The following is a 25,525-nucleotide window of genomic DNA, read 5'->3' on the forward strand; positions in this document are numbered from 1 at the left end:
CCTAATGAGCATTGCTCACTATGTTGTTTTGCTTATTCTCTGCTCTGTGGTGTAAAGATATTGTGAAAATGTCAGAAAGGTCTGCAGATACCCAAATGTGTAAAAGTGATAAGAAAAGAGGAAGCATTTATGTCTGTGTATAGAAAGTCAAGCTGTTGGAGAAACTGGACAGCAGTGTAAGTGTGAAACATCTTCAGAAGACTATGTTGTAGGAATGATCACCATATATGAACTGAAAAAACAGAAGGATAAACTGTTGAAGTTCTATGCTGAAAGTAATGAACAGAAGTTAACAAAAATAGAAAAACACTGCATAAAGCTAAAAATGAAGATCTCAATTTGTATTGAAAGAGCAGACCCATCAGTGTCACAGTGAGTACATACCACTTAATGGTGTGCTGATTGTGAAACAAGCAAAGATCTATCAGGGTAAACTGAAAATTAAAGGAAACTATGAACATTCAACAGGCTGGTTGCAGAAATTTAAAAAAAGACACGACATTAGATTTTTAATATTTTGTGGTGATAAAGCATCTGCTGATCACAAAGCAGTAGAGAAATTCATTAACGAGTTTGCCAAGGTCATCGCTGATGAAAATCTGATGCCAGAACAAATCTACAATGCTGATGAAACATCCATTTTTTTGGTGTTATTGCCCCAGAAAGACACTGACTAGAGCTGACGAGACAGTCTCTGCAGGAACAGAGTCCAAGGACAGAATAACTGTGCCGGGATTTGCTAAGACAGCAGGCATGTGTAAGTGTAAACTTTGCTCCGACAGGTAAAAGCTTGTACCCTCACTGTTTTTAAGGAGTAAATTTCTTACCAGTCCATTATTATGCTAACAAAAAGGCATGTATCACCAAGGGTGTCTTTTCTGACTGGTTTCACAAACATTTTGTACCACTGGTTTGTGCTCACTGCAGGGAAGCTTGATGACAACTGCAAGCTTTTGTTATTCCTTGACAACTGTTATGTTCATTTTCCAGCTGAAATTTTCATCAAAAATAAGGTTTATGCCATGTAGTTTCCCCCAAATGTGACTTCATTAATTTAGTCATGGGACCAAGGTAACCTTAGATCAATGAAGAATAAACATATAAACACTTTCTTGAACAGCATGCGAGCGGCAGTGAACAGAGGCACAGGTGTGGAAGGTTTTCAGAAGGACCTTAGTATGAAGGATGCTATACAGTCTGTTGCCAACGCTTGGAACATAGTGACTTAAGACACGATTGTGTGAGACTGATACAACTTCTGGCCTGCAACTATGTTCAGTGACGATGATAAACAGGGAATTGACTTTGAAAGGTTCTGTACATCAAGTGAGAAAAAACGTCTGACCTATTTACACATGCAAAAAATATACCTTCAGAGGCTGTCAGTAAGCTGAAAGAAGTGAAGTTCGAAGCAGTTTCTAACATCAATGAGGCTCCAGATTTTCACTTAATTGACCAACGGGGAAATAGACAAAATTGTCCTGGATCAAGGTGATCATGATGAGAGTGATGGTGAAGATGACATGGTTAACACGGCAGAAAAAGGGCCTATAGGCAACGTGATGAAAATGTGTGATGGGCCTATTGAAGGACTACAGCCGCATGCAGTCATAACACAGAAATCCTGTCAATTTATAAAATCAAAGAGAGGCTTCCAAGACAAAAACCATCATCGATTAGGCAGATGACTTTGGAGGAAACATTTTAAAGAGCCATCCAGCACAATGCCTCTTCACCCCTAGAAGACCCACTTCCTTGTCCCTCAACTGCTTCTAATGTTTCTTCTCACTTAAAAAAATAAACACAGTGTACAATAACCTTTTAATCAAAACACAGCCCTGTAGTGGAGACAGAGAGCCTACCGTTATTTGTGGCTGCTGTTGTTTAATAGCTGATAATGGCATTCTCGTGATGCTCTTGTGCTGTGGCTTAGTTACTCTGAACACATTATTTTTTCACTGTATTAACGGTATGTAATTTTTTTTACTGTTAAGTACATATGTGTGAATAATTGTGAGAAAATGATTGCTTTTCAGTAGTATATAAATCCAGAGTCAGGAATGATGGTGATACCAAACAACCATAGATTGTTCACATGGGTGACAGATTGTGACACCTTTGCTTTCTGGTGGTTCATGGTAGAGAAGTTATGTTTCATGAACAAAATTATTTAAAATATCGTATAAAATTACCTACAGGCTACGTGTACAAGTTGTATATAAAACATAAATGGATTTCATGTATAGGTGTGGGTCCTATCCCCCAAGATATCTCATTATGTATATGCAGATACTCCGAAATCCAAAAAAATCTGAAATGCAGAACACTTCTGGTCCCAAGCATTCCAGATAAGGGTTATTCAGCCTGTAGTTCTAATGGTTTTTGGTGGAGTCTTCAGGGTTTTCTATACATAAGATCAATTCATCAGCAAAAATTGACAGTATCACTTCTTCCTTTCCTATTTTGATGTCTTTTATTTTCTTGCTTGCCTAATTACTCTGGCAAAAACTTCCAATACTAGGTTGAATAGAAGTGGCAAGGGTGGGCGACTTTATCTTGTTCCAGATCTGAGAGGAAAGGCCTTCAATTTTTCACTGTTGAGTATCCTGTTAGCTTTGGGCTTCTCATGTATGGCCTTTATTGTGTTGAAGTACTTTCCTTCTATACCTAATTTGGTGAATTTTTATTGTGAAAAGATGTTGAATTTTGTCATCTAGTGAAATAATCATGATTTTTGTCCTTCTTTCTGTTAATGTGATGTATCGTGTTTATTGATTTGCATATGTTGAGCCTTCCTTGCAGCCCAGGGATCAATCCCACTTGATCGTGGTAGATGATCCTTTCAATGTGCTGTTGAATTCAGTTCCCCAGTATTTTTTTTTTTTTTTGAGGAATTTTTCATCTATGTTTATCAAGGATATTGATCAGAAATTTTCTTTGTTTGTAATGTCCTTGCCTGGCTTTGGTATCAGAGTGATGCTAGCCTCATAAAGAAAGTTTGGAAGTATGTGGTTCTGACAACACCAAAGTCCAGGATTTGTTCCCTGTACTAACCAGATGCCAAAAAAAAAAAGTTTGGAAGCATTCCCTTCTCTTGAATGTTTTGGAAGAGTTTGGGAAGGATTGCTATTAGTTCTTGAAATGTTTGGTGGAATTCAGCAGTGAAACTATCAGGTCCTGGGTGTTTCTTTGATGGAAGACTTTTCATTACTGATTCAATCTCCAATGTTTTTGGTCTGTTCAGAGTTTCTATATCTTCATGATTCTGTCTTGGTAAGTTGCACATGTCTTGGAATTTCTTCTAGGTTATCCAGTTTGTTGTTGTATAAGTGTTAATAATCTTTTATGATCCTTTATATTTCTGTGGTACCAGTTGTAATGCCTCCTCTTTCATTTCTGTTTTGATTTATTTGAGTCTTCTCTTATTTTTTCTTAGTCTAGCTAAAGGTTTGTCTTTTTTGCTTATCTTTTTTAAAAAAAACTCAGTTTCATTGATTTTTTTGTATTGTTTTATAGTCTGTATTTCATTTATTTCTGCTCTTATCTCTACTATTTCCCTCCTTCTTCTAACTTTGGGTTTAATTTTTTCTTCTTTTTCTAGTTCCTTGAAGTGTAATGTTAGGTTTTTTACTTGAGATCATTCTTCTTTTTTGATGTGAGCATTTATTGCTATATGTTTTTCTTTTAGAACTGCTTTTACTGTATCCCATAAGTTTTGGTATGTTGTGTTTCCATTTTCATTTGTGTCCAGATACTTTTTAATTTCCCTTTTAATTTTTTCATCAACCTATTGATTGTTCAACAGCATGTTGTTTAATTTCTGTGTATTTGTGAATTTTCTGAAATTCCTCTTGTTATTGATTTCTAGTTTCATACAATTGTGGTCAGAAGAGATATTTGATATAATGTTAATCTTCTTAAATTTGGTGAGGCTTGTTTTGTGCCTTAACATGTCATTTATCCTGGAAAATGTTTCCTGTGTGCTTGAGAAGAATGTGTATTTTGTTGCTGTTGGATAGAATGTTCTGCTATGTCTATAAGGTCCATTTGGTCTAAAGTGTTATTCAATCCAATGTTTGCTTATTAATTTTCAGCTGGATGATCTGTTCATTTTTGAAAGTAGGGTATTGAATCCCCTAACATTATTATTTGGCAATAATTCTTTAATATTTGTTTTACGTATTTAGGTTCTCTGGTGTTGGGTACATGTGTATATATTTACAATTGTCATATCCTCCTAATAAATTGACTCCATCATTATTCAATGTCCTTTTTTGTCTCTTTTTACAGTTTTTGACTTAGTCTATTTTATGTGATATAAGTATAGCTACCGCTGCTCTCTTTGGATTTTCATTTGTGTGGAATATCTTTTTTCATTTCTTTACTTTCAGTCTGTGTGTCCTTAAAAGTGAAGTGAGTCTCTTGTAGGTATCATATAGTTGGGTCTTGTTTTTTTTATTCATTCAGTTACTATTTATCTTTTTATTTGAGAATTTAATCCATTTATACTTAAAGTAATTATTTTTAAGCAAGATCTTACCAATGCTATTTCGTTAGTTGTTTTATGGTTGTTTTGTAAATACTTTCTTTCTTCCTCTCTTGCTGTCTTCCTTTCTGCTTTGATGGTTTTCTGTAGTGGTATGCTTTAAATTCTATTTTTCTTTTGTGTTTCTGCTAAAGATTGCTGCTTTGTGGTTACCATGAGGCTTACATAGAACATCTTGTACTTAACCTATTTCAAGCTGATAACAACCTAACTTTGATTGCATAGAACTATATACTTTTGCTCCCTATGCACATTTTATGTTTTTGTTGCCAGAATTTACCTCATTTTGTAATGTGTATCCCTTGACAATTTATTTTAGCTATAGTTGCTATTAATAAATTTGTCTTTTAACTCTCATATTAGGGATAAAATTGCCTTGTACACCATTGTTACAGTTATAAAGTATTCTAAATATGGGCCTGCTTTACTTATACCATTGATTTTTGTGGTTTTGTATGTTTCATGTTATCAATAGCTTTTTGTTTAAGTTTTAAGAACTCCCTTTAGTAATTTAGCAATTCCCTTTGGCAAGTCTAGTGGTGGTGAACTCCCTTAGCTTTTGTTTGGGAAAGTTTTTATTTCTCCTTCATTTCTGAAAGATAGCTTTGCTTGATAAAGTATTCTTGGTTGACAGGTTTTTTCCTTCAGCACTTTGAATATTTCATCCTATTCTCTCCTGGTGTGCAAGGCTTCTACTGAGAAATCTGCAAGTAATCATATTGGCACTCCTTTGTAGGTGATGTGTTTTTTATCTCTTTCTGCTCTCAGAATTTTTTCTTTGTCTTCAATTTTTGACAGATTGATCTACATGTCTTGATTTATTTATGATTTGTTGATTGATTTATGTGTACTCCTCTTTGGATTGAATTTGATCAAATTTGATTGGCAGGGGATATATGAGAACTCTCTGTACTTTCCTCTCAATTCTGTTGTACCTAAAACTGCCCTAGAAAATGAAGTCTATAAATAAATAAAGTCAATAAATAAATAAATAGAAAGAGCAATGACTCAACTAGGAGCATTGTCTCTGCAAGGATCCTAGGATGCTCTGGTGCCCAGCAGGTAGCCTGGAAGGGGACGTTTAGATTCTCCTCATCCACACAGATGACACATCTCCTTCTAATTTCCCTTTGACTTATCTTTGCTCCTGTGCCTCCCACGCCTTGTTCCTATTTTGCCCAGGCCCTGACCTAGCAGCCAAAGATAGTAGAGATGAGAGGCAGAAAAAGAGCAGACGGAGGAGGAGAGGGAGGAGGATCCTGGGCTGAGGACAACAGTTGTTTATCACAGAACTCTCATAGAGAACAAAAATGGCTCTTCTCAGCAACCAACAAAAAGAGAGACTGTAACGGAAATGAAAAAAATTGGATAATAAAATGCAAAAGCAGGAATAACCTTCTTTGTGCTTCATTTTCGTGGCCTCAAATCAAACCGACCTGCTCTCCAAAGACTTGTGCCTCCCTCATTCCTCCCATCCCCACCCTTAACTCCATTTGGCTGTGTCTGAAGTCCCAGTGAACTGAAACCCTGCAAAGGATGCAGGAGCTTTGGGGCCCTCTGCACATAAAGGCTTGTGCCAGAAAGTGTACCTGTGCTTATTTTCAAAGTTCTGTTGCATCTCAGCACAGCGGAGATCCATTTCACTGGAGAGCTGAAAATGAGGACGGCATTAACAATACAGGCTTGAGGACCCCAGCCCCGCTCTGATCTGCATCTTCTGAGAAGCCTTCCCATCCACCAGGTGAACCCCCTCCCCACGCCTCTCCCATATGTGTTCTGCAGTGCCAGACGGCACGTTATTATGGAGGGAAAGAAACAACTCGTGCATTGGTCTGTGTTGTTTTATATTTAATCAGTTCATAATGTTGGTGGTGCATGGAAACGATCCCTTTCACTAACCGGTTTTTGTAGGTGGGTCTGGTCTCCTCCTCAATTTGACACAGATCTCTTTGTAAAATCATGGCTTTTGGATTCTTGGATATATAATTCATTTAAGCAATCATTTATTAAGCAAAGGGCTTGGCCCAGAAGAGCCAAATAGGACTTAGACTCAGATCCTGCCTTCATGGAGCTTAAAATCTAGTGTTAATCTATCCTTGTTGACAGCATATTTGGGTTCTAGCAAACAGGATTTACTTACTTTCAGGTGATCCTCCATTATTACACATCAGATCCTCTGACCAGTGTCTCAGGAGGAATGGACACTCCAAAAACGGTCAGTGCTCACTGTCAGGTAAGATAAGGGGTCAGGGCTTGTCCCTCTCTGACTGTCAGGAGGAGCCAGGGACTGCCTTGTACAACCAAGTGGTCAGCCCTAGCCACTCGAATGGAGATCAGCACAATGACATCCAACAATCCTCCCCTCCACAGAGTCACACAATAAATTGGGTGTTTGCAATTTATTTTTCAGGATCACAATCTAGGGGCCCTCCATGGAAATAGTCTTTAAACATATCTTCAGCAAGGCCTGTGCTTATAAGTCGAAATATGCATTTTCCCCAATGACCCACCACTGTTGAGCTGAGTCATTTTATGCAAATTATTTAACTTCTCTGAGCCTCCATTTCCTTTCTATAGGAGACCATTAACCTGGCAGGGTTTTCAGATAAACAAGGTAATGAATCAGTCGTGGGGGAGGTCTCAGCCTGAGTCATAAGCTGGGTCACTATAGGATTCAGACATGTCTGGATATGTCAGAGGGTCCTACTGGGAAGCAGAACCTTACAAGTGGGTTTCAGTAACACTAGCGAGGATTTCTGAGCACAGCTCTGGTCTATCACTCCAGCCTCGGCCACCAGGCACAACTGCTTGAGGTGGTAGGGAAAGAATCATGATGAAACAGATTTAAAATCTAAAGAAGTATGTGACTAAAATCTCCAGAAAGCACAAAGAGTGCAAATTTAGCAGATTTTGAAGTGTGGGTGTTGACAGTTTTAACAGTAACAGAGAGTGGGCCCTGGAAGCTTTCAGGAAGCTTTTGAGCAATGCTGAAAGCATCCACCAAACTGGTGTCTCACAAGCTCCGAAGCTTAGCTCACCACAAAGGCCAGACAGGAAATGACCAGCGCCCCCTAGTGTGGAGAGGACAGTGTCACTGCACACACAGGAAGCATCTAGAGAACTCCCAGAAATGGATGAGTTAGGCCTTGAGGAGGGACTTGAATTCTTGCAATTATGCATGAGGATGGATTCAGAAAAATACTGCTGGGTGACACAGCCCTATCTTCAGAGTCCTGTTGCTTGGACAACGTGGGTCACATACGTAAAGTACGTGGTATCTTGCCCGGCACATAGGTGACCTGAAAATATTAGTCTTGCACTACCCTAGTTAAAGATGTTGATAAAGATAAAGATGTTGGCTAACATGAGGATCACTCACCAATTTCTGGGCAGACTTGTGATCTCGATTCATTTGCTCTATTATTGCTGTCAGCTCTGAGATCTGCTCTTCTAGGTCAGAAATGATACCGGTCCTGTGGGACAAGTAATTCTTCTATGATCCACAGAGCTTATCATTCCATGCCAGCTAGGCCACTGAGCATGACTGACTCGCCTGGTGAGAGCCAGACCAGGTTCTGTGCCTGCTTCATCGTTATGGGGTGGGAGGATGGAGGGGTGGTCTTGGAGAAGGCATTTTACAGTAGGGTGGTTGGGCCTCAGATCTGGCCTTTTGGGTAAGACAGCCAGAAGTGAGAAAGTCGGTTTGGTGCCCATTGAGTAGAATGGAAATAGGAATATCTCAGACATTTATTAGGGTTTGAGCTTGATTTGGTAATGATAGTTGAAATGGAAGAGGGAGAAGTTCAGAAGATTAGGAAATGGGAAGGTGGAGAATATGACACTGACAGTCCACCACTGTCAAATGGGCCAGAGACGGGACTAAGAGAGAATTTAAGAGTGTGACTTTCAGAGCAGATAATGGTTTCTGTGTTTCTGGGTCTGGGGTCGCCATGATATCTGTAGATTATTTATCTCTATCTGGTTGAGCCGGAGTGGACAGGGTGGCAGGTAGTGCTACATGCAGTGGAGCTGAGAGGAGGTCCTCAATTCAAAAGACTTTGGCCCCTTTGGCTAATCATCCTCCCTATACAATCAGGCACAGAGAGAATGTGGGGTGAGAAAATAAGAGAGAAGACATAGGAGGAGAGAGTGTCAGGATATGAGAAAGACGAAAGGGCATGAGAAAGCTGAGTAATAGGAAGCCCCTGGTTTTTAGACACAATCTTCATTATAAACGATATTCACAGCTTTTCCAGGGAATAAAACGAGCACGGGCTATTGTGTTTTATTATGCTACATACAACTTGTGACAACCTTCTCATGAGGCCATGAGTGGGTGCTAGCTTCAGGACGGGTACATGACCCATTCATTCTCTTCCTGCAGAGGGTCATGAATGCAAGGAAAAGAAGACAGAGGCTGAATGTCCCCACTGGGTGGGATGACAGGGATTTGGGTCTGGCTTCTCTGAGCCAGGTCAGGTTAGGGCCCGGCCTCGCTTGACTTGGGGGCCTTTCAGCCTCATCCCCAATCTGAATCCCTTCCTAGAGGTAACCACTGCTCACAGTTTGGTTGTGTCCTTTCTGCACGCTGACAGATAGGTAGGTGGTTTTGTGTACGTGTGTGTGATCTGTTGTTGTTCTTGGTCTTTTAGATTTCTGTACTGAAAAGATAGTTCTCATAGCAAATTAAAGCCCGAAGGAAGAGACACTTGGAATGCTATTCAGTAGAGCAGGTGAGAAGTAAGATGCTGAACTATGGTAGAGCGTGGGAAGGAGAAGACAGGAGAGATTTAAGAGGTAGAATTAAAAGATGTGGGGGCAGACGTGACCTGGCATTGGAGAGAGTAGTGGGGGCTTGACTGACAGGATGGTGTGTGCTCAGTGACAGACGGAGCCGGGTTGGAACCTTCCATGCTGCATGTCCCAGAGGCATGAACTGAGTAGTATTTTTGGAAACAATGAAAAAGAGATGTGTACTCCAGCCTCCCAGAAACCCACGCCCCAAATTCAGGCTGTTCTATGAATATTTCGTGTGTTCCTCACCCTCAGGAGCATGTTAATTGCTCTTCTTTAGCATAGATCACACTACTCCCAATCGTTTTCCAGGTCAGCTGCCTGACTCCATCTTTATCCTGCCCCTAAAATCCGCACATGAATGGGATCAGAGCAAAGAAAAGTGGGTGTGGAGAGCAGCAGCCTGGAGGGAGGAGGACTTACAGCACCTTCACCGCAGGGACCGCCAGGGACCAGTGTGGCCTGGTTCTGGATGACCAGGGGCTTGTCCCTGAGGCCATCTGGAGCCAGATGGGGGGATAGCTCTGAGGAGCTGGATGTTGGTCCAAAGACATTACCTAGAAATCTCTACTTTGTCCGCAATCTCTGATGGCAGCTGCTTTTTCCTGTTGAACATTTCGTCCCCCAAGGTGACGGAAATCTGCTCCCGATTCCGAATGAGTTGATAGCCAGGTGACACGTTGATCACTTCCTGGGCATCAAGGCAGAAGGAAAGATAAATTCTCAGACTTTGAGTGCTGAGATTTCTCTAATTCTTCTACTACTATCTTACCCACATCTTAAAGCAGAGACCTGAGATGAGATTCCAGGGCCTAAGCCCCTTCTCTGTCTTCGCCCATGATGGGGTTTGGATGTGTTGTCCCCTCCAAAACTCATGTGGAAATTTGATCCCCAATGTGGCAGTGTTGGAAACTGATTGAGTCATGGGGGCGGATCCCCCATGAATGGATTAATGCTCCCCCTGGGGGAGGGAGGAATTAATGAGTGAGTTCTCACTCCATTAGTTCCCGTGAGAGCTCGTTGCTTAAAAAGACCCTGGCACCTTCTCTCTCTTGCTTCCTCTCTCTTGCTTCCTGTCGTCATGTGATCTGCTTGTACCCTCTGGCTGCTGCCACTTTCCGCCATGAGTAGAAGCAGCCTGAGGCCCGTGCAGGATGCAGCTGTCCCAGAATCATAAGCCAAATAAACCTCTTTTTCTTATAAATTACCCAGTCCAAGTATTTCTGTCACAGCAACACAAAACGGACTAAAACACCCCGTTTTCCACTCACCCTCATAGGTCTGAGATCCAATCCCAGCACTCAGCTGGCCCCTGCATGTCCCTAGAGGCCCCTCGAGCTCGACTCTGCCAAACCAAACCAAGGACGCCCCTCTCTGCACTCTGCCCCCTCAGCCTCTCCTCCTCTGTGTTCTCCATTGTGGCCACGACTGTGGAAACCACTCGAGTGTTGGAATCAGACTGGCCTGAGTTTACATCTGAGTTTAAACCAATCAGTAGCTATTCAACATCTCTGTGTCTCAGTTTCCTCATCGGAAAAAGTGGATAATAACTCTTCCTCAAAGGGCTTTTGTAAGGAAAAACCAAAATAACACGTAAGAAAAATGACTAAAAATATAAAAAAAGAAAAAAATATAGTCGTTCTTCGCCTTCCCCCACTAGCTGCCAAGTCAGAAACCTGGGCAGAACCACCTGCTGGCGTGGACCAGATTGGAGCTTCTCGAGCTGTGCAGCACATGAGACCTGTTGTCTTTACCTCCTCCATGTCTACACCTCACCCTCTCCCCTCCACGCCCCTGCCCTGACGTGGCCCAGGCCCCCACCATCTTTCTCTTGGCCTCTCAAGACACCTGACTGGCCTCTCTGCCTTCAGTCTGGCTCCACCAAAGTTCATCATCCCCTCCATCTAGAGGGCAATTATGTTTTTGTTTTATTTTTCTTCTGACCATTAAAGAACTGCACAATCTTTGTTTAAGGAAAAGAAAAAAGGAAAACAGATAAAAACAGAAAATAGTAAAAAGTACCATTAGTATTCCACCAAAGAGTGTTTTTCTAAAATGTAGATCTTATGGGGTCTAGAGCATGTGTCAGACCAGTAAAGGCTACGGGACACTAAAAGGATTGGACCCACACTCCAGGCACGTGTCACGATCCTCCTGGGTTTGGTCCCCATCTTTTTCTCGAGCACCCTCCTGCCCCTGCTCCCCTCACGTGCCCGGACAGCCTCTTCCCCAGCATTTGTGGTTTCCCAAGTGTGGCAGATGGTTTCCTGCATCGGGGCATGAGCTGTCCCTGGCCTGGACTACTTGTCAGTGTCTGGTTTCCCTGGGACACTCTCTTCGCCCTGCACAAGGCAGCACTCTCTGTGGTGTGCCTGAGCCGAGTTCAAGTGGCAGTCTGCCACTTACCAGCCACATGGAATGTGCAATAAAGACAGCACCTCCTCCTAGGAGGATTCAACGAGGTAAGGACGTGCGAAGGCCCGTGCTTGCACACGGTAGTGCTCTATACATGACAGTCCCTCTGCCCTCTTCCCACTTTTACTCACACAAGGTGACTTAATGCTCTCCTCTTGCCTTCCCAAATGCATTTTCACTCTGTGAGGGAAAGACATGTTCAGAAAGCAGCCAGAGAGCAAAGAGAAGTTCAGATCTTAGGACCGGCTCCCTGACACCGTCATTACCTGATTTCTGCTCTCTGAGTTTGGTCACCTGATCTTCTTAGGGGGTCCCCGGGAAGCTGGGAAGCCACTGAAGCAGGGTCTCTGAGAGCCCCAAAGCTTGAGGTCTCTGAAAAGTCCCGACCAAGGAGGTAGAAGAGTTGTCTTCCTCATGATGTTGGGGCAACTTCTGTTTTGGAGGAGTGTAAGCCAGATAGAACCCCAATATACCCTCCCTGCAGCACGGCTCTGTGTGCCAGTGACACCTCCCTGTGCACACGTGCTCGGTTCAGTGAACGGTGTCTAGCCCTCTTCACTGAAAAGTGAAATAGTCTACACAAACGAATGTTCCAGATAATAAAATGTATTCCATTAAGACACAAAACATTTAGGTTTAACCTGTTTTTCATTCAAATCTTTATATATGCTATATATAAAATGAATAGCATGTGTGCGTGTGTATATTCATATATACACAAAATGAATAACATATATAAAAAGTAAAATGAATAGTATATATGTGTGTTTATAGACTGGCAATTTTAGGGAGTAATTGTGTTAAATAGTATTGCTGCATAGTTTTTGCAAATTAAAAATAAAGAAAAGGAATCAGAAATTACTTTATCAATTAAAAATTCATAAAGAGGAATCAAGGATTCCTCCTAGCATATAGCACAGAGTCTAGCACATAAAAATGTTTGCTTAAAGAACAGAGGAGCAGCCTTGTAACGCCAACGTCAAGGGTTTGGATCACCGTCCTGGCCGGCGGCCAAACAAACAAAACAAAACAAAGGAGTCATACATAAAAAACCAGCTCCACAGCTGGAATAAACCTCTTAGCCACTCTGGGCACTTTCACTCATCTGTGACAAGGGACATTTCTGGGATGACCTCTGTGGCCACTGCCAGATTGTGTCACCGACATCACTGCTTTGGATTCCTGCAGCTGCATGTCATCTGGTCCCCTCCGTCTGTCCTTGCCCTTTGCCCATTCTCAACGCGGCAGCCAGATCAGTCCTTTCAGGACGTGGGTTGGATCATGGCTCCTCCTCAGAAAGCTCTGATGGCTTCCCAGGCCTTCTGGGGTAAAAGCGAAGTCCTTACAGTGGCTGCAAGGGCCTTCATTGAATGTTTCCTATCACTTTTCTAACAAATGACCACAAACTTGGTTTTGAACAACACATTTGTTATCTTATAGGCCCAGAGGCTCAGGTCTGAAGTGGGTCTCGCTGGGCCAAAGTCAAGGTGTGGGCAAAGCTGCATTCCTTTGGAGGCTCTTGAGGAAAGTGCATTTTCTTGCCTTTTTCAGCTTCTAGAAGCTGCCCGTGTTCCTAGTGGCCTTTTCCTCCACCTTATCAGCCAGTGACCGCATCACTCCGACCTCTGCTTCTGTTGCCACCTCTCCTCTGCCTCTGAAACTCTGACTCCCTCTTTCATGTGTAAGGACCTTGGTGATTAAATTGGTCCCTCCTGGACAATCCAGGAGAGGCTCTCCCTGTCCAGGTCAGTGGATTAGCAACCTCAGTTCTCCTTCAGCAAGTAACATAACATGTTCGCAGTCTCCGGGGATGGGGGCGGGGACATCGTCAGGGGCCACTGTCCTGTGTACACACTCATCATCTCGTGACCTTCTCTGAGTTCCTCGCCCACCGCTCTCCCCTCACTCCCTCCAAGTGTGCCATGCCGGCCTCTTTGCTTTCCCAGAAGCAAATTCCCCCTCAGGGCCTTTAATCTGCTGTTCCCCTTGTCAGGAGGGCTTGCCCCAGACATCAGCGTGGCTCCCTGCTGCCGCCTTTACACAGGGACTTGCCCTGACCTCTCTGTATAAAGTAACAACCCCACTCTCACATCCTCTACCCCTTTGCCTGCATTACTTTTCTCCGTAGCACTTGTCAACCTTGGATGTGTTAACCTGTTTAGGGTCACCTGCCCCTCTCCTCCACACTAGAATGTAAGCTCCAGGAGAGCAGACACTTTATCGTGTTCACAGCTGTTTCCCCAGCACCCGAACTAGAGCCTAACAAATCATCGGTGCTCAATAAATATTTTCCAAATAAATAAATAAATGGAATACAAAGATTCATGCAAAGACCCAAAACTAAGTTACACTTTTAAGCTTGTAAAATGTGAGTAGAAATTTTAATTTGTGATTTAAACAGAGATGCAGTCTACAGAGAAGCTTAGACACAGGAAAGTAATCAGCTAAAGAGTGAGTCTCCCCAGAAATACATGGGAGGCTTGCAAGGCTCTGTGCTTATGGCATACATTGAGCATTGGGCCTGTTCAGGGCAGGAAACAGCTATTGGAGGCATCCTGACTGAGAACACATTGCAGTGACTTTGGAAGCTGTGGGCACAGAGAACCACAGAGTCTATGTGCAGGGTCTGAGTCTTGGGGGAAATTATGGTGGATTCTGGCAATTCTCTGACATCCTTGTCAGCAATTAGTTCAAGTCAGGTAGGGCTGTGAAGACCAAGGGAGGAGATTATTTAATTCACATGCCTCAGAACATTTCTGACATGAAAGTACTTACTTCGGAATGACAACAGGTTTTGTTGTTGTTTGGAGGTAATTGTGTTGTTTTGAAGCTGGTGTAAGAGGAGTTAGCCTGAAAGTGAAAAATAAATAACTAAAAAGAGAAAATTAGAAATTCAGAAGGCTGTTCTAACAGTCCCAGATTAAATACATTCCCACGGTGGCCCCAAGTTGGAATATAAGCTCTGACAAGTGGAATCTTTAAAACCTGATGCCTTTAAAGTGTCAGGTCCAAGGCCTTGGCACTTGTTCACTGTCTCAGGAAGTCCCCAGGGTTAGCAGCAGAGCTTGTCCCCCAGTTCCTAAAGCTCTTGGTCCCACATGGAGGAGGCAGCTGCCATCGAAGCCCTTTGGTTGGAAGTTGCACTTTCCCTGTGGTACCAACGCTGAGGCTTCCTCATTTAAAATGACACTAAGCCCAGGCAGGACCAGCAAGATCAGAGTGCAGCCAACTGGTTGGCAGGGAGCGCTGGCTAAAGCCAGGCTTTCTGGCTCACTGGGGTTTTTCTGCCAAGCTTCTGTTTTGGAATCTGGTGAGAGAAAGAAGCCTACAAATGGAACCCAAGCCCCCCGCACCTACCCCATCCCAGATGATCCTTACTTGGACCTCCTTATGGAGGGCTTCCTTGGTGGCTGAGGGGTCTTGATTAGCTTCCGTGGTCCCAAGTTCCAGGGGTCCCAGCAGGTACAGTAGATGAGAGGGTTGGGGTACATGGCTCAAGGTCAAGGGCAGTCTTGGCTGCCAGGTCAGGAAGCTCTTTCTGAAATGGAAAAACAACAGCAGAGAGTTAAACCATTTAGAATCAAAGCAAAACTACTTAGAGACAGATTGGGAAGGACCCAGGGAAGGGCCAAAGAACGACGGTGGATTCCAGAAGCTGTTGATCTGGTGCAGGGTCTTGAATATAGAATAACACCTCACTCCTTGCTGCCCGGTAGACTGGACTTGAACTATGTATGGCACAGAGCAATTTTTAAAAATGTATCTATGTGTACAGACCGAGAGGTTTGTGGGAAATTACCCAAATGTGTACCAAATGGTCATAAATAGTACACACAGCAATTTAAAATTTTCCTTAATTGAGTGCTTACTGTGACCCACGTACATAATTGTTTTATTATTGGGATCCCACTTTTACATTTGAGGATACTGAGGCCGAGAGAGGTCACAGAGGTAGCAAGTTGCAGAACTGGGGACAAACACTAGTGTACATGACTCCTAAGCCCCTGCTCTTCCCTCAGGCCACGCCAGCTCACACTGAAGTGAAGAGAAATCCCCACAGCAGGTCCTGCACAAAACTTCCTGGAAATGGCCTCTGTTATTCAAACTACAGTACAAGTGAATCTCCCAGTTTCTTATTCCCGGTCACCTGCCTGAATTACACGGTGGAAACTCTTCTTTCCCAGCTCTGTAAAAACAAACCCCTGTTGTGAGAATCTTCATGAGAGACTGCTAAGATAAACAGGCAGGCTTGACTACACTTTTTTTTCCTAGAACTCCACTAAGATGATTAAAAGAGCTTTAATTCCACAAGACAAAGAGCACAGGATTAAAAGAGCTTTAATTCCACAAGAACAATAAGATGGGAGAGGAGGCAATACTGCACAAGGGACGTCAGGATGTGTTTAGCATCATAACCAGGGCCCTCCCCACTGTGGCCTATGTGCCTGTAATGGGGATGAACGAGACGTAGCCAATTCACACGTCAGAGGTCCCCAAAGACTCAGGACTTGGAACGGGCAGACTCTCTGAGGATAATGATAGGCAGTTGACAGATCTATTGGAGCACGTGGCAGGATGAATAATTCCCCCCTCCCTACCCCCACCTGCAAACATGTCCATATCCTAATCCCTGGAGCCTGGCAGTGTATTACTTTATGTGGCAAAAGGTACTTTGCGGCTGTGATTAAATTAAAGATCTTGAGACCTTTCTCAAGATCTGGGGAGATCATCCTGGATTGTTAGAGTCAGAGAAGATGTGAGATGGAAGAAGAGGTAGGAGTGATAGAGGAAGGGGCTGGGAGCCAGTGAACTTGGGCAGCCTGTAGAAACTGGAAAAGGCAAGGAAACATTCTCCCCGAGAGCTTCCAGAAGGAAAGCAGCCCTGCCAACACCTTGCCTTCAGCCCAGTGACAGCCCATTTCAACTTCATCCTCCAGAACTGTAAGATAATAAAGTAATGTTGTTTTAAGCCATTACATTTGTGGTAATTTGTTATGGAGAAATAGGAATCAGGCTTTGGGGGGGAGGTGGTGGGGTATTGACAATAGAAATATAGAAAACTAAGGAAATAAAAATGTGCAATTACTACAGGCTAAAAAATATTGTATAAGAAAGTAAACATCATCATAGTAAAATACCTACAGTGTAAACACTTAATAATGATTTAACCCAAAAGTGAATTGTGACCACCCTGGAAGAGCGGGGGGAAGGGGATGGAGGGAGGATGTGTGAGAGCTAAACCCTCATCTACTGTAGCAGAAAGTCAATGAAAAAGATCTAAAATGGAAAAATTAACAAATAGAGTAGAGGTAAATTACTTAGGATTGTGAGGTTAAGTTCCAAAAGAAATAGCTAAGAACTGAAAATAATTGCCCCCGGGTAGCATGCAGAGGAGAACTGAGAGGTGAGCAGGGGTGGGGCAGAAGATGTTAGTTTTTCTTAACGCTGTCTGATTTTTAAATGATGTCAGTGGATTATTTCATAAAAATTTTAAAAAATAATGCCAAAAAATAAGAGGAGAATCAACAGAAGCCCAACATAGCCCAACAGAAGTATTTAGAAGACAGCAGATTTAACTCAAATTTCTAAGTCAATGACTGGTTTTTAATATTACACTGGAATCAATTTGCTTAAGACCGGGTGAAAAATGAAATAAACCTTTTTATATAACGCGACTGATGCTTGAGAAACCCTGTTACGTGATCTAATGACTTTTAGAGCTAAAGGAGACGTTAAGGTTGAATCTATTTTACAGAGGAGGATACCGACTCAAAGAAATGAAGAGACCGCTCACCTGCTCATAAATGCACCAATCCAGCCTCCCGCCGTGAGCACCATGGTAAGTGCTGGGTGGCTGCTGAAGACATGGAGCTCACCTGCAGGGAGCCTGCGCTCAGTAGCGCAGTCAGCAGAAGGGGAGGTGAGTAAGCGAGCGTGCGGCTAAGGCAGAGCCCGGCCTTGGAAGAAAGGCCAGGTGAGCAGGTGGAGGTAGGTGCAGAGGGTGGCTGGGCCAGAGGTCTGGGACCAGGGGGCCATGTAGAGTAGAGGTCAGGGCTAGGAAGGAGGCCAGGAGACTGGGTAAACAGCGAAGGCCTACAGGTCAGGTGACAGGGCCACCATATATAACTGTCCATGCTCCACTGTGCTTGGGGACCCTGTCAGGTGATCTCCTGTGGCGGGGCAAGTCCAGGTGACAAGGTTGGGGAAGCAGATGGAGTTGAGCAACCCAAGTGAGAAGATGATGCCACAAGGGGCTAGAATTCAGGGGAGAATCTGAAAGGAGGCTGCAGCAGTAGCAAAAAAGAAGTTTTGCTTCTGCTGAGGTTCTGTGAGGAAAGGGGCCAACTCTGAACTTGGGAGATTTAGCAGGAATCCCTGGGGCAGGAAGTGAGAGGCCAGGGCAGACCAGCTCCTAGCAACTGCCTTCTCTATTAGGTCTTACCTGCCCAACTGGACTGTGTGGCTATAGAAGGGCAGGACTCCTCCATGGTATTCTTTCTGCCCCCTACTGAGCCTGGCAAAGCGATTTGTCCACAATGATGAATATGTTATCTGATTAGAAAACTGGGTGTTTGTAACCACAGAGACCAGCTCAGCAAGGAGAAAAGAGATCCACAGATAAAACTTCCAAGATTTTGTTATCATCAGTACGATGTTATAGATAATATTAAATATTAGAGCTCAAAAACCAGAATGCAAAGGTAAATTGCATGCATGGTACAATCACTCAGTGGAGTTTACACAGATTTAAAATTTTATTTATTTTAAAATTTTTTTGGTAGCTGGCTCTTATGGGGATCTGAACCCTTGAACTTGGTGTTATAACGCTGCACTCTAACCAACTGAGCTAACCGGCCAGTCCCCACATATATTTTAAATGCTCATTTAAAAATCTGTGGAAACATGAAGTGCTTATAAAAAAAAGATATAAGATGGTATTTATGCAATTGATACAATTATGTAAAATTAAGTGCTGATGTGGATAAGGGTTAGAAAAGAACATAATAAAGAATGCAAATTGAGCCAGAATGTCAGGATTATGATTCCTGCTCCCCCACCCCCCAACATTCTTTACAAAAATTTTGCTTGGGCATTGGAGTCAGATGAACTTAACTTTGCATAGAAGCTCCTTACCAGATGTGAAACAGCAAGAAATTTATTTTTACTTTTCTGAGCCTCAGTTTCCTCATCTGCACAATGGGGACCATGGGTGTTCATGCCTTATTGGGCTGCTGTGCACGTCAAATGAGACCACTAGGAGTTCGTGGCACACTGTCTGGCACACAGTAGGTTCTCAAATATTGGTAACTGAGGGTAGGAAAACCATGAACCCCACAGTGGTGTTTTGCATATAGAAACCTTTAGTTCTACTTTTTTTGGGAGAATGGGGTGTGTTTGTGTGTGTGCGTGTGTGCGTGTGTGTGTGTTAAACTAAAATACACTCATTATAAAGAAAATCACAACAGAAAAGCCTAAGCAAGTAAAAATTATCCAAAATACTAACACCTAGAGATGACCACTGAAAATATTTTGGTTGATATCTTCCAGAATTCTCTCTACTCTAAAGAAACAGATTTATATAATTTTCCATAAATGGGAACAAACTGTATTTATATTCTAGATCTGCTTTTTTTTAAAAAAAACAATGTCACGAGCTTCTTTTAATGTCAGTAACTATAGATCAATATCACCATTTTTTAAAGTCAAGCTTTTATTATAGAAAAAGTTTTAAAATGTAAAGTAAAGAGTCTAATGAACTAGCTCTCACCTCGCTTCCACAATTACTAGTTCATGGCTAATCTCATTCTTCTGTATCCACTTCACCCCTTTAACACCAGAGTATTTTAAAGCAAATTTAAAGCAAATCTTTTTTCAAAAGGTTTGAGATTTGTTTCTATATCATCATGACTGTAAATCTCTGTTCTGTGAATGCACCCATTTATATTTAACCAGTTTTGTATTGATGGACATTTGGTTGTTTCCTCTCGTTGCATTACATGCAATGCCTCGGTGTATATTCTTTTGTTCTTAAAAAGGAGAAGACCTCTGCCTCTACGGGGTGATACTCAGTATTTAACAACCAGCAAGACAAGGCTGGTGAACAATCAGAATAGACATGGGCTGGAGTGCGGGAACAGTCTTGGAGGACCTCACTCCCACTCCCAAGCCAGGCATTAATCCCTTAGTTGCTGAATCATGATCAGCTCTGGGGTGCCAGGGAAGGAGTTGAGGCAACCAAGGTAGCAAGGAGGACATTCGAGGGGCTTGGGCAATGGTCATTTACTGACCAGTATGCAATATTTCAATATTTCAGTAACTGTGCACACCAGGGGAACATCAGCCCTTTACTTCTGATACCCTCCCAAGAGGGAACCACTGCCAACAGTTTTTTTGGTATCCTTCCAGAAATGTTGTATACATAAATGCGAACATCCTTTGCACACTATGCTGTACCTTGCTCTTCTTATGTAACAGAATGTCTAGTAGATATTTCTGTATCAGCAGATAGATCTACTGCATTTACTGTGGCTTGGTGTTCCATTGTATTGTATGGCTCTAAGGATACAGGAGTGTGTGTGTGTGTGTGTGTGTGTGTGTGTGTGTGTGTGTGTTTATGTGTGTGTGTGTGCGTGTGTGTGTGTAAAGATTCTTTCTCCCTCTTCTTTTCCTTTCCTGCATTTCTCCCTGATGATTTTACCTAAGGCCCAGAGGGCTGAATGTGCCAGTTGGTGACACTGTAATCACCAATGAGCCAGCAGAATCTTCAGAGAGGTCACTGGTTAGGATTAACAACCAGCAGGAAAAAAATGATATAAAACATGTTTTTTCCAAAGAGCTTACCTTGAACTGCCCGAAGATTTGTTTTTTCCATGTGGTTCCTTATCAAGTCAAGAGTCTTAAAGAAACCACAATGTTATAGAGAGACTGTTCCCCATCAGCATAAAATCAGAGTTCATTTTAGGTCAAATCCAGAGGTTCCAGAACTCAAGACCTTCACGGTCATTCCAAGTGATTGAAATGTCAAAGCAGAATCCACAGTATGTATAGGGCAGAGAGACAGATTTGCAGCGAATCCAACTGAAAGGCTGGACTGGCATGAACATGAATTTCCCTTCTAAAAACAATCCAGTTAGAGTCTCTTGGTATTGCAACGAAAAGTCAAACTACAGGAGAAATTCACCCTCCATTCAGATTCCCTTGACTTGTGCCCGAGTTGTGCGGTTTGCCCCCAAGAGATGGCAGGCAAAGGTTTGTTTCTTTTATTGCTATGGAAACAGAACAGCAGCACCTCATTGGCTCAGGGCACTCTGTTCTTAAACAGAGAAGGTTGGAGAAACAACCAGTTAAATTCTCCAAATTCATACTCCCAACACTGGGTTTCCACTTTCATCATCAGCCATAGGACAAAAGAAACTTAAGATATATTTTCAGAGGAAATAGAATTAAATGACACTCCTAGGCTTACCTGGCCTGTGGCAATAGTTGCCAGGCAGGATCTGTGATGGATTTTAAATTCCACTGTCATTTGCTCACAGAAACCTAAAACTCTTAAGTAGGCACAGTCTTCCTTGAATTTAAGGCTTTGAAGTCTGTAAAAAGTACAATCCCCCCAGTGCAGGAGTCTTTTTCAGTTACCAAGGGTTTCAGTTTTATTTCCCCCCTAAATAATGTTGCTTTTTCATGAGATGAAAAAAGTTCTTGCTTATTATAGCCTAGTGGCTTTCATTTCAATTTTACTGCAACTCATTATAAGAAATAAATTTGACTCATTTTATAATAAAAATTTCATGAAATAATGAAATGATGCCCTTATTGCTTGCTAATCTCTTCTTTTTTAAAAAAAATCTTTAAAGTTGATTATAACCCACTAGATTGATTTCATGATCCACTAATGGGTCACAACCCACAGTTTACAAAACATTGTTGTAAATTCATATATTCAGTAAACTCATTTATTGTCTCCTGCGTGCTAGGCACTGTTAGGTGGGGGATATATCTCAGTTCCTGTGCTCAAGAGAGCTTGAAGTCTAATGGGAAAACAGACAATAAATAAGATTGATAAAAGCACAATGAATCTTACATTAAGAGACTTACCAGATGCAGTGGGAGTTTACAGCAGGGATTACTCGTCTAGTCTAATGTGTCAGGCAACAGTGTTCATCAGAGAAGGGATTTGATTAGAGCATATCAGAAAGATCATTCTGACTGCAATGTAGAGAAACAATTGGAGAAATCAAGAAAGGTGGCAGGGAAACCAGTTAGGAGACTGTGGCAGTGGTCCAGGTGGGACCTAATGGTGGCCCTGACTGAGGGAGCAGCAGTGGGGATGGAGAGAAGACAATACAACAGAACTTGGTGATTGATTGATTGGATGTCAGGGGAAGAAAAGGAGGAGGCAATGATGGGTCCTGGGTTTTTAGGTCCAGCAGTCGAGTAGATGGTAATGCCATTTACTGAGATGGAAAATTCTGGGGGATAAACAGGTTCAGGGGAGCAGATTATGAGTTTGATTTTGGATATGGTGAGGTGCCAGGGCGACATCCAAGTGGTGATGTTTATTACAGAGTTCGTTACATGTTTTGAGAATTTAAAAGGAGTGTCTGGGCTAGAAACAGATTTAGAAGTCTTCAGAGTAGATAACATCTCAAGCCAAAGGAGTAGGTGAAATCACGTGTGGCAAGGGTATCATGTAAGAGAAGAGGATCTAGAACAAAGCCCTGAGGAACACTGCTGTTTATGACAGTACTTTTCAAAGTATGGGTGTTAGTTGAAATACGTGCAGCTGTTACTTGATTCTCGGTGGCCTAAATCAAAAAGGTTTATTAACTTCCTGAAACACAAAGTCTGAAGGTACTGCTATCAGAATTGGTGCAAAGACTCAGCAATGTCATTGGAGAACTGGGCTCTTTCCATCTCTCTGTTCTGCCAGCCTCCATGTACTGACTATGGGAAGCCTCATGGTTGCACGGTGGCTGTCACAACTCCAAGCACCATGAACAGACTAGTTGGAGACAGACTTTTAAAGCCTAAAGGGAGGGAAAGAAATTTCAGAGGACAATTGATAGATCTGACTAGTCATGTAGTCAAGTCCATCTCCATCTGGAGTCTGGATGTTTACTTTGAGTCTGTTTATTCTACATAATTTTGTATTTAAATCTTTTCTTGTGATTAAAAAAAAGCAGGATTTGGGTCATGAGTGAAGAGTGGTTAAAAACCAAGATACAAAGGAAGCAGGTGAAGAAAACTCCAGCCACTTAACTTGGCCGAGGCTTAGCACTAATTATGCCTACTTTGGGATTTTTTTCCCTTTTCCTTTTTTTTGGACACGAGTACAGCTTTATCAGCTCTAAAACAGCAGAGGAGAAGGAAGTGAAGGCTTTGGGGGGCTAGGTGTTGATTGCTTTTCTCTTTAATTGCACTTAGGGAAATGTTGGCATCCTCAGTAACTTCCCCCAAAGCAATGCACCTTAGTATTTGGAACAGTCGTTGGAGGAGGCGAGAATACCAATAGAATACAAAGTTGAATAAATGAGAGAAAAACTGTGATGGTTATCTATCAGAATTAGTCTGCGATTTGGTTGGGCAAATGAACACTATCTGTGTAATGCTGCAACTCTCATGAGGTGGTCTATGTTATCAGCCACGAGCATTTAGAGACTTTCCATTTGTGTAGCCCTATTTGTAGTTCTACGAGAAGGTTCTCAGTGTGGAAAAGATGGTGTTCTCTTAAGGAGCTTATGATTATCTCCAACTTGCTCAGTTCCCTTGGATCATTTCTTGTCTTTCAAGATCTGACTTTAGGGTGGTGTTACACTAACTGCTGTAGACTCACTCCACTGTTCCCAAATAGCCCCAACCAGGGAGCCACAGGAATCAAGTGAAAGCCTGCACTGCTACCCTTGCAACCAGAAAGAGGGGCCATTGTTCTGAGTCCTCGGCTTTTGAGGCTCTGCATAGCACAGGCCCACAAAAATCTAAGTTTATCAAAGAACACATGAGCACTTGATCTGGAACAGCAGGATCCATAATCCTAAACATCTACTGTCATCATTAATACCATTCAGGTCTCGAGAATGCTTCTCCATATCTCTTGCCCTTTACCTTCAAAACAATGAAGGTTTGTGGGTTGTGATACTGCAAAGTTCAGAGACAGACACTGCTTTGGAATGCAGGAGGGATTGGGGCAGTAGTAAGAGGAAAGGTATCTTGTTAAAATCTGTCAGGTAGCATGAATGCAAGATTAGTGCATTATAAAAAACTGTTATCCAGTGGTGCTAAGCATCCAATTTTGCATCTTTTAATGCCTTAATTTGCAATTCCACAGGTACTCATATATTGGAGTGTATTCGCAAGAACCACACGTGGTGGCTAAAGTATATTTTGCAACATGAATTGATTATCTTTAAATTTACAAATGTGTAGGTCTAGATGGAACAGAATGAAGCATGGTACCAACCTTTCATATTACTGGATGGATCTACAGATTACAAGAGAAGGTGAAGATAGCCATGTCAGTGGTAATGAATTATATGAAATTAAAATATTTTGTAAAATTTCCTGGCCATTATAATGTTTGAATGTGATGTGAAAAATACTCCTTTTTAACAACTTAATGATTTTGCTGAGAATGCAAGAAAATTAAATTTTGTGAAATAATATTTTGATTTTTATAGTCATGTTCCACATCATGATGTTTCAGTCAATAACCAACTGTATATATGATGGTGGTTCTATAAGATTGTAGTGGAGCTGGAGGTGTGTAGTAGGCTATGCCATCCAGGTTTGTGTAAATACACTCTGATATTCACATGACAAAATCACCTACTGCTGCGTTTCTCAGAATGTCTCCCTGTCCTTAAGCTATGCATAACTGTATTTGGGTTTTGCGTGCTTTTCACTAAAACATCTCATAACACCTGTTGCATGCTTTCCTAAACTAAAGATGAAAACACTTCACGCTATGGCTGGCAACACTGCCTGCCAGCCAAGTAGTATTTTGGCAACTTTGCCAAACTTGCACAGTAACATTTGTTCATTTAAAAATTTTGTGGTATTTTGGCCCTTATTTCATGAAAACTAATTTGTAAAACAGGAAAACAAATCTTGGTGTTAGTATAAGAAACTTAATATAGTGAAAACAGATGGAAGTCAACAGGATGCTCAAGGCCTCAAATCTTTACCCTCATCAGAGGTTTTTGAACTTAAACACATCTACAGATATTCATGTGTGAAAGAAAACACAATTAGATGCTGGGAATATCACTAAATTTCATAACAAAGAAGTAGTCTCACATTTCATTTATTCTGTATAAATACCCACAACTCTAAACAGATATTAAGTTTTTAAAAAAATACAGAAATTTAATTAAGGAGATAAGAGAATATCCAAGGATTTTTTCTGTTAGAGTCCAACAGTGTTCAAATTTAGTTTCTTTTCTTTTCTTTTTTAAAAGATGACCGGTAAGGGGATCTCAACCCTTGACTTGGTGTTGTCAGCACCACGCTCACCCAGTGAGCTAACCAGCCATCCCTATATAGGCATCCGAACCTGTGGCCTTGGTGTTATCAGCACCACACTCTCCTGAGTGAGCCACGGGCCGGCCCGAAATTTAGTTTCTTGTAAACAATTTTTAAATAGCTAAGTGTGCCAACAGAAAACTGTAGACTATAGGAAAAGAACTGCTTCACACTTCCTGAATCTTCTCAAACTTAATATCTGCACATAAAGGACTTCAGATTCTATTTTTTGTTGCTATTACTTTGCTAAGG

General features: G+C 42.0%; 1 protein-coding gene across 1 annotated transcript in view; it reads right to left on the reverse strand.

Annotated features, from left to right (window-relative positions):
- The window catches only part of FLACC1 (flagellum associated containing coiled-coil domains 1), a 31,162-nt gene extending 15,916 nt beyond the window's left edge, over positions 1 to 15,246 (reverse strand). The window contains exons 1-6 of the mRNA XM_063086238.1: positions 15,134 to 15,246; positions 14,531 to 14,605; positions 11,887 to 11,935; positions 9,898 to 10,031; positions 7,926 to 8,019; positions 6,136 to 6,197 (exon numbers count right to left, since the gene is read on the reverse strand). Coding sequence (XP_062942308.1) covers positions 6,136 to 6,197; positions 7,926 to 8,019; positions 9,898 to 10,031; positions 11,887 to 11,935; positions 14,531 to 14,605; positions 15,134 to 15,246 — 527 coding nt within the window. The remainder of the gene's footprint in view (positions 1 to 6,135; positions 6,198 to 7,925; positions 8,020 to 9,897; positions 10,032 to 11,886; positions 11,936 to 14,530; positions 14,606 to 15,133) is intronic.
- Between the last annotated feature and the right edge of the window lie 10,279 nt (positions 15,247 to 25,525).

Source organism: Cynocephalus volans, chromosome 1 (assembly GCF_027409185.1).
Source record: "Cynocephalus volans isolate mCynVol1 chromosome 1, mCynVol1.pri, whole genome shotgun sequence".
Lineage (NCBI taxonomy): Eukaryota > Metazoa > Chordata > Mammalia > Dermoptera > Cynocephalidae > Cynocephalus > Cynocephalus volans.